General features: G+C 47.4%; 2 protein-coding genes across 2 annotated transcripts in view; one reads left to right on the top strand and one right to left on the bottom strand.

Annotated features, from left to right (window-relative positions):
• The first annotated feature begins 1,178 nt into the window (after nucleotides 1-1,178).
• DNLZ (DNL-type zinc finger) lies at nucleotides 1,179-4,374 on the top strand. Its single transcript, XM_035112555.3, has 3 exons — nucleotides 1,179-1,509; nucleotides 2,365-2,504; nucleotides 4,029-4,374. Exons 1-3 carry the CDS (start codon nucleotides 1,267-1,269, stop codon nucleotides 4,174-4,176), a joined length of 531 nt encoding a protein of 176 aa, XP_034968446.1. The 5' UTR covers nucleotides 1,179-1,266; the 3' UTR covers nucleotides 4,177-4,374.
• Nucleotides 4,375-8,346: 3,972 nt separating this feature from the next.
• Nucleotides 8,347-13,258, bottom strand: part of GPSM1 (G protein signaling modulator 1) — a 62,666-nt gene continuing 57,754 nt past the window's right edge. The window contains exons 13-14 of the mRNA XM_035113168.3: nucleotides 10,949-11,157; nucleotides 8,347-9,198 (exon numbers count right to left, since the gene is read on the bottom strand). Of these exons, the coding sequence (XP_034969059.3) occupies nucleotides 9,010-9,198; nucleotides 10,949-11,157 (398 nt within the window). The 3' untranslated portion in view covers nucleotides 8,347-9,009. The remainder of the gene's footprint in view (nucleotides 9,199-10,948; nucleotides 11,158-13,258) is intronic.

Genomic DNA, 13,258 nt, shown 5'->3' with positions numbered 1-13,258 from the left:
ACCTCCGTCTCCGCCTCCACCGGCGGGGATGTGCATCGAGGGCCCCAGGCTCCCCCTGGGTGGTTTGCTGTGGCGGCAGGCGGGCGGTTTGTGTGTGTGTGTGTGTGTGTGTGTGTGTGTGAGAGAGAGAGAGAGAGAGAGAGAGAGAGAGAAGCGAGTGGGGCTTCTCCGGGATGCGCTGCCTGCGCGAGCTAAGGGAAAAAGAAGCAGCCGTGAGAGGGGAAAGTTGCGGCTGCGCTTCCCTCCAGTCGAGTGGGGAGTGGCGGCCAGAGCTTGAAGGGCGGGAGGGCGAGGGAGGGAAGAAGGCAGGCAGGAGGTCCGACATGGGGCAACTTCCCCTTCCCCTCAGAGTCGGACTCTCCCCCCCCCTCCCCAAACTGTCACCAATTTCCCTCACAATTTTGTCTCCTTTCCTCTTCGGACACTACCCCCCCTTCTCATAACTCCACCTTTCTTTACTTTTTCTTGAGGGGGGAATCCCCAATGGTGCCTTCCATTATGTCCTCTCAACACTGTTCAGGGGGGTGGGGGTGGGGAGAGTGTGTGTGTACGTGCGTCCAGTCTCTGCGTCCAATCCGTGGGGCACATGTGCAGTAGCGCAAACCCAGGGACACAGGGACTGGACGCAAGAGACACTTGCACTTTATTATATAGGATGAGGACTAGAACCTTGCTTTCTTCTTTCATGAAGGGACACAGCTTAGCAGTAGTGAAGGTCCCAGGTTCAGCCCCTGCCAGTCAGTACAGGCAATGCTGAGCCAAGGGTCTGACTTACTCGAAGGCTGTCCCTATGTACCTACTTTTTTGCAGCCCTTTAACAGGACAGAACTGTGAGGACTAGGCTCTTGCTATATTTTGGGTGGAAGATTATGGCAGCATCTCCAAGTAAACTGGGAAATACCCTTATCTTAAACCCTGAAGAGATGATGCCAGTCAGAGTAGTAGACAATACTGAGCTAGATAGCTCAACTTGCTCAAAGGTGGATTCCTATTTGAGCCCTTTGTTCAGAACGATGAAGACTAGAATCTTGCTTTATTCCGCAATAGCATCTCTACCTAGGGCTGGGGAAGGCCACGGAGTCTGAAATCCAAGACAGCTATTGCAGCTTTCAGCCCGTGTGGTCCATGGTTTTAAAAGTCATCTCAAAGGACCTCTGGTTTAAAAAGGCCGGAAACTCCCTCCCGCCTTTTCCTGCCCGGAGTTAAAATGGCGACCGCGGCTACCTAGTGATTTTTTTTATTTTTTATTTGCTGCCCGGGGTTTAGATGGCGACAACGGCGGCTTGCTCAGCGCTTTTGAGGCGCCTTGGCGCCCTGACGGGGCGCTTCAGGCTCGGAACAACGCGGGGGCTAGGTCTTTGGCGAACGGCCCCTTTCCCTCCACCGCCGTCTTCTTTTTTCGCCACGGCTCTCCAGCAACGCAACCTGAGCGGTGGAGCGCACCAGGAAGAGAAGGCGACTCAGGACTTGAAGGCCGCGTCGGGGTACAGGCTCGTGTACACGTGTAAGGTCCGTGAGTTTGTGTGCGTATATGTCTGAAGTGATTGGTGAGGCGAGAGAAAAGGCCGAAAGAACCTGCTGCGAGGCGGAGCAGAGAGCCCTGGGGGATGGAAACGCAGTGTGGGCGGCGACGGCGTGGCGGCCATCTTTGCTCCTGGAAACTTGGCCGGGCCTTTCTTTACCGCGCTTCATAGTGATTACAATGGGAATCTAAAATGAGGCCCGATTATCAGGGCCAAGGGGGGCAGGAGCTCTTGGAGCAGCGAGCGAAAGAGAAGCCCCTTCCCCAAGATGAAGGAAGCAGCCTAGATTCGCATTGGATGGACTACAACGTCCATCAGTCCAGCAAGTAAGTCCTGTGTGATGAGGCTGATGGGAGTAGTAGTCCAAGTCGCACTTAGGATGGCGTCCTCTGGTGGAGAAGAGTAGAAAGGAAAGCAGGGAACGATTTCTCTGCCCAGAGGGTCATATAGTTAAGAGAGAGAACTTGGGGTAACAAGGCAAGAGTGTTAATTTTATTTATTTGATAAAATGTATACACTGCTTGATTGTAAAAATAAAAGTGATTTACGAAAAAGATAAAACAATAAAACAAAAAAATAAAAATAACGATACTTTAAAACATTGAGAAAGTTAAAATAAGTTAAAATAAGCTACAGGTTAAAACTAATGACAATAGGAGCAGTGTGCTGCTTCCATAGGGAATACTGGGGTTCATCTAGCTCAGTGTTGTCTACAGACTGGCAACAGTAGCTTCAGACTTTCAACAGGAGTTTGTGAGTTTGACAGGGCAGTAATGCAGAGAGGAGAGGGGGGACTCTTTCTGCCCACAATGGTCAAGTTGTTTTTTGGGTTCCCTTTCAGGTGTGTGGGACGCGGTCAGCCAAAACCATTTCCAAGGCAGCATATCACCATGGTGTGGTGATTGTGAAATGTCCTGGCTGCCAAAACCATCACATCATTGCAGATAACCTGGGCTGGTTCTCGGACCTGGCTGGGAAAAGGTGAGCGAGCACCATGGCAGGGGTTTGGACTAGATGACCCTTGGGGTGCCTTCCCACTCTACCATTCTATGACTTTTCATATGACTTTTCTTCCCGGGTGAGGGTCTGTATATTGGTGGTGGGTGGGACTAAATCCCATAGTAGGCAAGTATGCCAAAGTGTACACATTGAATTTATTTATTTGGAGCATTTGCACCCCACGTTTAAGCCAAAAAAGGCTTACAACCAACCCACACAGGCTTACAATCTAAAAGAACATGGCACAGAAGAGGAGATGGACAGAAAGAGGTTTGCATACCAGGGGGCTAGACTAGATGACACTTTGGATCCCTTCTAACTGCACAATCCTGTTATCTATATATGGCTATGTTTTACCAGAGGTGGTGTGTTTCTGCATGCCAGTTCCTGGGAAGAACAAGTGGGGAACCTTTTCAGGGCTTTTTCCATTAGGACATCTGGCTGGCCACTGTGAGGACAACTGCAGGCCTTTTTCAACGTTCTTGTAGATACAGCTTCCTTGGCCTTCATGGAATATGTTGAGAAGAGAGTTCTCATCAGTGTGCAAGATGAAAATGATTTAAAAATTTACGGTTGTGTATGTAACATGTATCATGCTCAGGATAAGCACACTGAAATTAATGGACCTAAGTTAGGGATCTATTCTCTAAGTTTTAATTTAGAATCATTCATGGTTGTATCCAACAACCCACCAAGCATTATTAAATACATGTGCATGGGTTATTGTTTCACACTGTCCCCCCCCCCCCCAAGAGCATAAGAAGAACCTTCTGGATCAGGTCAAAGTTCAGCCTCCTGTCTTCACAATGGCTAACCCATAGCTGTCAAGTTTTCCTTTTTCTCGCAAAGAAGCCTATTCAGCATATGGGAATTTCCCTTAAAAAAGGGAGAACTTGACAGCTATGGGCTAACCAGATGCCCATAATGGGAAACTTGCACACAGAATTTGAGCCCAATAATTCTCCCCGCTCCTGTGGCTTCCAGCATCTGGTATCCAGAAGCATTGCTGCCTCCAATGCAGAGCCATTATGACTATTAGCCATTGATAGCTCTCTCCTCCTATGAATTTGGCTCATCCTCTTTTAAAGCCATCCACGTTGCTGGCTATCACTTGCCTCCTGTGGGAGTGAGTTCCACAAATGTGGATGTGATGTCTGAAGAAGAACTTTGTTTTATCTGCCCTAGTCTTCTTTTTCTGTGCTTCTTTGACTGTATAAACACTGATTCTCCCTCATGCACACATGTAATGCAAGTGGGCTGGGCTCAAAATTGGCAACCGTTTTGCTAAAAAGGCATATTTTGATAAATGTTAGTCTGTTACAGGTAACATTTTCAGTTGCTGCTGCTCCCATTTTACATACTGCATAGGGAATGGAGGCATGAGAGGGCAGTACACCCAGTTCAGCAGACTTTTGCCCCGCTTCAAACTCAGGCTGCTACGGTAGTTCCTGCCCTGGGTGGGGCTGCTGCCTCTTTTATAAAACCTTTGTTTGTTTTGCAATTCAGGAACGTGGAAGAAATCCTCGCAGCTAGGGGGGAGAAAGTTAGGCGTGTGGCTGGTGAAGATGCCTGGGAAATCCTGTTGGAGGACCCTCAGCAGACAGGAACCTCGGACCAGCCTCCCGATGGAGACGCAGGAGGACGTCTGATGTGACTGGATTGCTCCAGTCTCTTTCGAGTGGCGGGGATACAAAAAGACTTTGTGGCAGTTATTTCAGATACTTTAATTCATCTCTTCGAACCTCCTGGCCCCTCACTTCTTCTCAATTGTAAATAACCCTAAAAGTGGTTCCCAAAAAGTTTTAAAAAATTGAAATCAAGGAAAATTTACAATAAAAAATTTAAACATAAAGTGAGTTAAAATACTATACAACCGGTTAAGATTCACACCAACTTTCTTTACTTTTTATAACAATTTATTAAATTTTTGCTGGAAGCGATTGGGGGATCCAAGCAATGCGTTGGTCGATGGAACCGCTGGGCTAAGCTGGCTTGGAGAGGCTGCTGTTGATGGCCTGCGTCTCCTTGAGACAGTCGCTATCCGTGGCTGCTTCTTAAGAGCAAAGAGAAGCAGAAAGACCAGATGCCTCCGCTGCCCTCACTTCTGATCAGATGCTGTGCCAATAACACATTCGCTGACTTTTCTGGTTTTATTCTATTTTATTTTGCAATATTACATTCAGTTACACATTTTATCATTCTTTACAATCCATTCCAGATTGTGCTATATATAAAAATCTATGTGTAAATGTATATTTTCCTTATTTCTACCATTGTGTCTTCCCTCCACCAGAGCTTGACTTCTTTTGTTTTTCATTACTTGTAATTAATATTATTTACTTATTCCCCAGTAACCATCTTTCGGTATTTTACCCTTAACTTTATGAACTTCAGCCAATGCATATCAATATCTGATTTTTGATTTTAATCTGTATATCTTGACCAGTTTGATGGTGGTCATGTACCACCTGTACATCATCTTCATCAGGTTTCTCTTATTGTGTAGCAAGCAGTAAATCTAACATCTTGCTTCCACAATTTTCCCCATTGCTCTATCTAGATGGTATATCTGAAATCTTGGGCCCACATGATCATCACCTCTTTTACTTCCTCATCTTTTAAGTCCCACTCTAACAGTAAATTATAGGCTTTTGATAATAATTTCCTTGTGTTTTCTAATAGTTCTTTTCGTAATTTAGATTCTTCTTTTCCAAAGCAATTTTTTTTGTCCAAATTGAAAATGTTTAATTGATGGTATTGCAACCAACCAGTACTGTACAATGTTGTTTAATTTCCTCAAAAGTTTTCAATTTCAATTGGCCATGTTCTTCTTTTAGGAGTTGGTTGTATGCAGCCCACTTTCCCCCCATTTCCCCCATATATATTTTTACTGAGTGTCTCCACAGTATTTTGGGTTCTAGTAAATTTTGATATTTTATCCCCACTTTATACAGTGAGTTCCTAATTATATGATTTAAGAACCCTTTATGTACCAAGCTTGACCTTATTGTACGCAAGGTACACATGCCATCCATACCTATTATTCCAACCCTCTATATCCAGTATGTCTGTGTTGTCTAACAGCATCCATTTTCTGATCCAACATAGGCATGAGTCTTCGTAGTATGTTCTTAAATCTGGAGGAGCGAAGCCACCCCTTTTTTATCCATTAACAATTTATACTTAATAGGTGGCTTCTTGCCCTGCCATATAAACTTAGTTAAATCTTTTCTCCATGTATGCACTCCATTTTTCCTATAATAGCGATCATTTGAAAGAGGAATAACAATTTTGGGAGGATGTTCATGTTTTTTGTCCAAAATTCTTCCCCATAGTGTCAGTTTTAACCTAGACCAAGTTTCCGTATCATTTTTTATTTCCTTCCAAATTTTATTATAAGTTGAGTAGTCACAGCTGCTCCTGACTCGCACATCAGGTGTGTGTCAAGGCCACTGAGTAGGACTGATGCTGGACAATGTGGTTTGGGGAATATTCTAGTTCTCATGGTTCTGAACAAAAGGGAACCCTGGGCCTTCTGCATGCAAGGAGAATGCTATGCCACTGAGCAGGCAAAAGTAGGATTCTAGTCCTTATAGATCTGTGCTTCTCCGATTGAAATTTGCAGGGTGTTGGTGTGCTGAGCCAATACAGCCATTACTCTCAACCTTGTAAGTGGAAGGTGCATGGGACTGACTTTCCCAAACTGAGAGGACTCAATGAGAAGAAGGGGTGTGGGTGGCTTGGGCTGGCTCTGTTCCAGGAGAAGTGCCGTAAATCCTCAAGCACATTGACACTTTTTTAAATGGCTTGACGGTGAACATTTTTAAGTGCCCTCAAGCCATTTTGTACCACATCTCCCATCAGCTCCCAATATAGCCTTCTGCTTTATGGGAGGAACCATGGTCCAAAGTCCCTGGAGGGTAGCAGGTTGGCAAAAGGTTGCTCCAGATGAGGCCTGGCAGCCTCAGAAAAGATGTTCAGGTATTTTGTCGAAACAAAATGAAAAAATTCCTTCCAGCAGCACCTTAGAGACCAACTAAGTTTGTCATTGGTATGAGCTTTCGTGGGCATGCATCTGAATCTGAAGAAGTGTGCATGCACACGAAAGCTCATACCAATGACAAACTAAGTTGGTCTCTAAGGTGCTGCTGGAAGGAATTTTTTTAATTTTGTTTCGACTACGTCAGACCAACACCTGTAACAGGTATTTTGTGTGGGGTGTGAGATTTTCCACCAGAGGGCAGCAGTACATCAGAAAAGATTTTTAAAACGGAGCTAGTGAAAGGATGGGAGGAAGAATCTGATTGTGTTTGATTTATGACCCCTTAGTACTTTGACTCTTGCAGTGTTGAGTGCAATGTCAATACACTATAAACTCCACAAAGGATATTAAAGTTGGAAAACATTTAGAAAAGGGCAACCCAAATGATTAAGAGAGGTGGTGGAGTGACTTCCCCTATGAAAAATGGTTGCAGTGTGTGGGACTTTTTAGCTTGGACAAAAGGTGAGGAAAAGGTGACACAAGATAAGTTTATAAAATTATGCATGGCCTGGACAAAGTGGAGAGAAATTTTTTTTCTTCCTCTTTCATAGCACTAGAACTCATGGACATCCAATGAAATTGTTCGTTGGGAGATTCAGGTCAGATAAATGAAAGTCCTTCTTGGACTATGCTACTCACACAGAAGGCAGCTAATGGCACCAACATGGATGCCTTTGAAGGATAAGAGAAATTCATGCAGTAGGAGAGAGATGTTGATGGCATCTAGCCATGATGGCCAAGCTCTGAGCCCTACAGTTGCAGGCAGCAATGTTTCTGAATATAAGTTTCTGGAAGCCACAAGAGGGCAGAAAGCTCTTGTGCTTGGATTGCTTGCTGGTTTCTAACATGCAAGTGTTCAGGCCCGGCTCTAGGTAGACCCCCGGTGGCGCAGGGCACCATGGCGCCGGCCTGCCAGAAAGGCGCCGCGAGCTGTGCCCGCCCGCTGACCGGCCGGTCCGCCGCGCAGCTGCGCCTGTGGGAGCCGCGCTGCGCGCTGCGCCCACCCGCCCACCGCGCTGGGAAACGGGGCGGGAGGGCGCCAGAGAGATCGCGCTGTGCCCGCCCGCCCACCGCGCCCACCCGCCCACCGCGGCAGGGGCGTTTAAGACGGCCCTGCAAGTGTTGCTGGACTAGATGGGTCATTGACTTGATCCAGCAGACACTTCTGATGTTCCTAACATTGGGTTTTTTGTTTTTGTTTTTTAAACCCTAATTATATGCAAAGCTGTGCACCAGGTGTGCTTGCCATGGTGGGCCTGTTCTTTTATCTCCCCCATGCAGATAGCCAGGCAGGGCCACCCATATGCTGGTCATCCAATGTCATGATTGGTTGGATGACCACCTGTCAGGCATGCTTTAGTTGTATTCCTGCCTTGCAGGGGGCTCAGCTAGATGGCCACTGGGAGTGCCTCTGCACCCTGCAATTTATGCTTCCAAATCCATAGAAGAGGGCCAGGCCCCAAGTTGCACCCTGTACAGTGGCGAGGTGTGATTTTGTAAGGAGCATCAGCTATTTAAAAATGGCAAAATAATATTTCAAGTGGGGGCTGGTGGCCAAATCCCAAGAGAGGATTCTGGTTTCAGGATCCATCAGAAGGGATGGCTTGAGCCACCTGGAATGTGGTTTAGCCCTTTGCCAAATAACGGCAGGGAAGCTGGGAGTGACCCTTCTCTGTTGCCCCCGCCCCCAAAACGCCATGTGGGGCAAATTAGACTCTTCTCCCCCCTCCCAGCTTCCTCTTGCTTTCAGAGTTGGAAGATGAAATAAAACACCAAAAGACGTTGAGTTCCAAAAATGTTTAATAAGCACCCCTCTTCTCCCACAAAATTCATTTGGCAGCTCTTGGATTTTTACGGGGATGGGGAAAAGTACCATGCAGATAAAGGACCCCGCCCCTCAATGAAATTACATTGTCTAACACCCCTCTTTTGAGATATATATATATTTATGTATATATATATATGAGAGAGAATAAATTAGTGAATATATTGAATCTTGGCAGAGATATTCCTGCAGTTGGCTTGATTTCCAGTTTCGACTGGGCTCGGAGATGTGGGAAGGAGTGAAAAGCAACCCCCTCCCCCATTGCTCCTGTCCTCTTCCCTGTAGCCAATGGATGGCCATCGGTCAGAGATGCTTTAGCAGTGAATCCTGCATTTCAAGGGGCTGGGCTAGATGAACTTTAGGGGCACTCTTCCAACTGTACATTTTTATGAATGTCTCTAGGAGCTTAGAGGTAGACTGCCCCTAGTGGTAGAGGCAAACTCAACTTTCCATCCCCAGCATCTCTAGGATAACAGCCCCCCTCCAAGAAATGGGCCTTGCTCAGAGCCACTCCCTTGAGGCGGGACTGCTACAGTTGAGATTGCCCCAGTGTCTTGCCCCCAGCGCCTGTGTCCTCACAGCACTAGGGCTCAGTCCAGACCCTGTACAGGGGACCGGTCTTAGCTGGGCCTGGGCTGTGCTTCCTCTTCTTTGGCTTCCTCTTCACCCAAGGCCAGGTCCACCCTCTGCTCGTCAATGCGCTTGGCCTGGGCCCTCTGAATGAGGCTGAAGAAATCTTCATCTGGCACAGTGGGACCGCGTGGGGTGGCATCGGGGGCTGCGCAGCGCTGGTCATCGATGCGAGAGGACTAGGGAGGGGCAAGAGGGGAGGAGGAATGAGAAGAAGAAGTGAAGGAGGGAGGCATCATAGAGAGGAGCAGAGCCAGGTGGTTTAGGACTGGGTTGGATTAGATGATCCTTGGGGGGGTCCCTTCAGACCCTACAATTCTATGACCTCCAAAGGTGGTGGACTCTCTTTCCTTGGGGGTTTTTAAGCAAAGGTTGGGGGTTCTTTAGTTGTGATTCCTGCACTGCAGGAGGTTGGGCTAAATCAGGCACCCCCAAACTGCGGCCCTCCAGATGTTTTTGCCTATAACTCCCATGATCCCTAGCTAACAGGGCCAGTGTTCGGGGAAGATGGAAATTGTAGTCCAGAACATCTGGAGGGCCGAAGTTTGAGGATGCCTGGGCTAAATGATCCTTGGGATTATTATTTATTTATTGCATTTTCTTTCCTTCAATGATCTAAAGGGGATGTACATGGTTCTCCCCCACCCCACAAAAACCCTGCGAGGTAGGTTGGCTGAGAGTGAGTGACTGCCCCAAAGTGGACTTCATGGCCAATGGCAGATTTGAACCCTGATCTCCCAGACTCTAACCACCACGTCACACTGGCGTAGTTAACTTGTGACCAAGACTCACTGATGGTCCTTCAGGTCACTTGCTCCCAAGTCATGAGAACCTTATCAGCAAGGACCAGTAGCTGGTGGAATACTGCCCAGAAATTGCATTGCAGCAGGTTGAGCTAGATGACCAATGGGGGTCTTTGCCAATGCTATGATTCCATGCTATAATCTTCTCTGGCTGCCTAGTCCAGCATCCTGTTCTCACAGTGGCCGCCCAAGTACCTAAATGTGAAACCAGTAAGCAGGATTCCAGTGCAACACCAATTCTCCCCTCCTGTGGTTTCCGGCAGCATTGCTGCCTGTGGCCGTGGAGGCAGAGCAGAGTCATTGTGGTGAATAGTCCTCAACAGCCCTCTTTTAAAGCCATCCAAGTTGGTGGCCATCTCCTGAGCTGGGGTCAAGCCCTGAACAACTTAGGTCTAAGGGACTGCCTGAAACTATAACATTCTAGCTCCATTACTGAGATCACCTGCAGGAGTGTTGTTGATCGGCTATTTTTATAACAACAAGAAACTGAGCATTTAATGTAACGGAGGAGAGGGCTATCGATGGCTACTAGTCATGATGGCTATGCTCTGCCCACCACAGTTGGAGGCAGTAATGCTTTCGAATCCCAGTTGCTGAGACTCATAGGAGGGGAAAGCGCTTTTGTGCTATGATCCTCCTTGGTGGTTTCCTAATGGAGGCATCTGTTAGCCACTGTGAGAACAGGATGTTTGCTCTCTGGAATACTTTCCCCTTTTGTTTGGCCTATGCAAGCAATTGAGAATACATCTTTCCCCCATAATGGTCAGCTTCTTTCTGATTTTAAAAAGTCTCACATGAGTTTGCATATATGCACTCAGACATTTAAAAATGTATCGTGGTACAGATATTTCTAAATCATTGGATGCTTTACCTACGATTCCTACATTGCCTGGGGTTGGACTAGATGACTCTTGGGGTACCTTCCAACTCTGAAATTCAGTGGTTCTATGGACCAGTGCTCTGAAAATGACCCCTTCAGAGTTGGATGAGTACCCCTCCACAACATCAACGCCCCCCAAAAGAAAAGAGCAAAAAAAATAAGTCCCAAGATTTTCATAAACCAGGAACTGACAGTTTCTGAAGTGGGTTTAATGATGTCAAGTGATTAGCCATGTTCAAAACATACCTGGCACTTCATGAGCATGTTGAAGAACTCGTCTCCTGGCTCCTGCTGCGTGCCACCCTCCCTGCGGAGGTGGCTTAGGTTGTTGGGGGTAATGCGCAGGCCTGGCAGGCTGCCCACGCTGGCCCGCTGGTCGTCCAGCCGCCGGCTCTGGGAGCTGGCGATGAGGTCGAAGAGCTCCTCAGTCTGTGGGGAGGCCATTGAGGACTGGGCTGCCAGTGCACAGGATGAAAGAAATGTTACTGCAGAAACAGAATAGATGACCCCCAAACCTAGTCCAACCGCTTGCAAGACAGTAAACTCAGCTAAAGTGTCCCTAGCAGGTAGCCACCCAGCCTCTGCTTTAAGATCTCCAATGAAGGAGATAATAATCATAACCATAATACTTTAGTTGTGAAGCTCAGTTCCCATTCCTTCCTTCTGCAGATGCAGCCTAGAACTGCATTAGCTTTTCTTTTCTTTTTTTTGCTGCTGCATCACACTGTTGACTCATGTCAAGCTTGTGGTCTACTAAGATCCCTGGATCCCTTTTCACATCCACTGCTGTCAAGCCAGGTGTCCCCCAACCTATATCTGTGCATCTCGTTATTCCTGCCCAAGTGCAGAATCTGACATTTGTCCTCATTGAAATTCATTCTATCTTCTGCGGTACAGTGGAACCTCAGGTTACGTACTGTCCTCCTTACTAATGCTTCAGGTAACAAGCTCCGCTAACCTGGAAGAAGATGCCCCTAGTTGCAAACTTTGCCCTGGGATGCGAGCAGAAGTCATGGGAGGCCCCATTAGCGAAAGCGTGCCTCGTGTTAAGAATGGTTTCGGCTTAAGAACACGCCTCCAGAATGAATTAAGTTCGTAACCGGAGGTACCACTGTATTAGCTGCCCCTCCCAGTTTTGCATCATCTGCAAATACAGTGTGCATCCCTCTCAATTCCTACATTTAAGTCATTTATAAAGTTTTTTTTAAAAAAAATTGCTTACAGTATAACTGAGTACATTAAAAAGCAGAACCCTGGGGAGACCCTGGGATGGACTAAATGACCCTTAGACTCCCTCCCAACCCTATGAATTCAGAATTCATTGGAGGTTTTTAAGCAGAGATTGGAAGGGCACCTATCAGGGATTCTTTAGTTGTGATTCTTGCATTGCAGGGGGCTGGGCTGGATGACTGTTGGTAATCTCTTCCCACTCTACAATTCTGTGACAATGATGATGGTGACGACAACAACGACAACAACAACAACAACAACAACGTGTAGTGCAGTGATTAGAAATTCTTCCAGGTTGCTTGCTCTGAAGTAATCGAGGATTATATCAGCAAAGACCAGCATCTTGTGGAACACACTGCCCAGAATTAGTCCCAGCAACAGCCCTTGCTCAGCAGCTTGCAACACACATAGTTACCCTGCAGAACTCCTGGCATAAGATGTGCCCGCTAGCTTAGACAGATGTGTGAACAGAGTCGGTTGGGGGTGGGGGTGGATGGTGGTCACTGGATTGAGTACTTTTTTCTGGGGGGCAGGTGGAAGGATTCCCTACTTCTGAATGGGGTAACGGTGTCCCTGAAGGACCAGGTGTGATGCCTGGAGACCATTTCGGTCTCACAGATGTCCATAGAAGCACTGGTGAATTCTGTGCCCAGGGCGGCTGTTTACCAGCTCCATCTGGTACGCAGGCTCAGACCCTACCTGCCTGCGTACTGTCTTCCAGAGTGGTAAATGCCCTGGTTATCCCCGCCCCCACTGTGGACTGCAATGCCCTCTATGTGGGGCTACATTTGAAGGTGACGTGGAAACTACCACTAAACCAGAATGTGGCTGCCAGACTGGTGACTGGGAGCAGCTGCCGGGGCCATTTAACACTGGTTCTAAAAGATCTACATTGGCTCCCAGTACATTTCCGAGCACAATTAGAAGTGATGGCCATTGACTTAAAGTGGCCTCGGCACTGTATACCTGAAGGAGCATCTCCGCCTCCATTGTCCAGCCCGGACACTGAAGTCCTCCTCCGAGGACTTTCTGGTGGTTCCCTCATTGTGAGAGGTGAAGTTACAGGGAACCAATCAGAGGGCCTTCTCAGTAGTCGCGCTCCCCCTGTGGAATGCCCCCCCTTCAGATGTCAAGGTTGGCTGGACTAGATGGGTCGTTGGCCTGATCCCTCAGTGCTTTTGTATGTTCTTATGAAGCAATAAGGCGCTGTGTCCAAATACTCTGAAGCAAGCAGGAGGTGGTGTGGGCCCTGTGGAGGAAAGCAAGAGCCCCCAGGGGCGCTCCCGCATCAGCAGGGACGACAAGAAGCTCTCCTTCTATTTTTAG

Source organism: Zootoca vivipara, chromosome Z2 (genome assembly GCF_965207765.1).
Source record: "Zootoca vivipara chromosome Z2, rZooViv2.hap1.1, whole genome shotgun sequence".
In the NCBI taxonomy this organism is placed as follows: domain Eukaryota; kingdom Metazoa; phylum Chordata; class Lepidosauria; order Squamata; family Lacertidae; genus Zootoca; species Zootoca vivipara.
The sequence above is the reverse complement of the archived record's forward strand: the minus strand, read 5'-3'. Positions and strand labels throughout refer to the sequence as shown.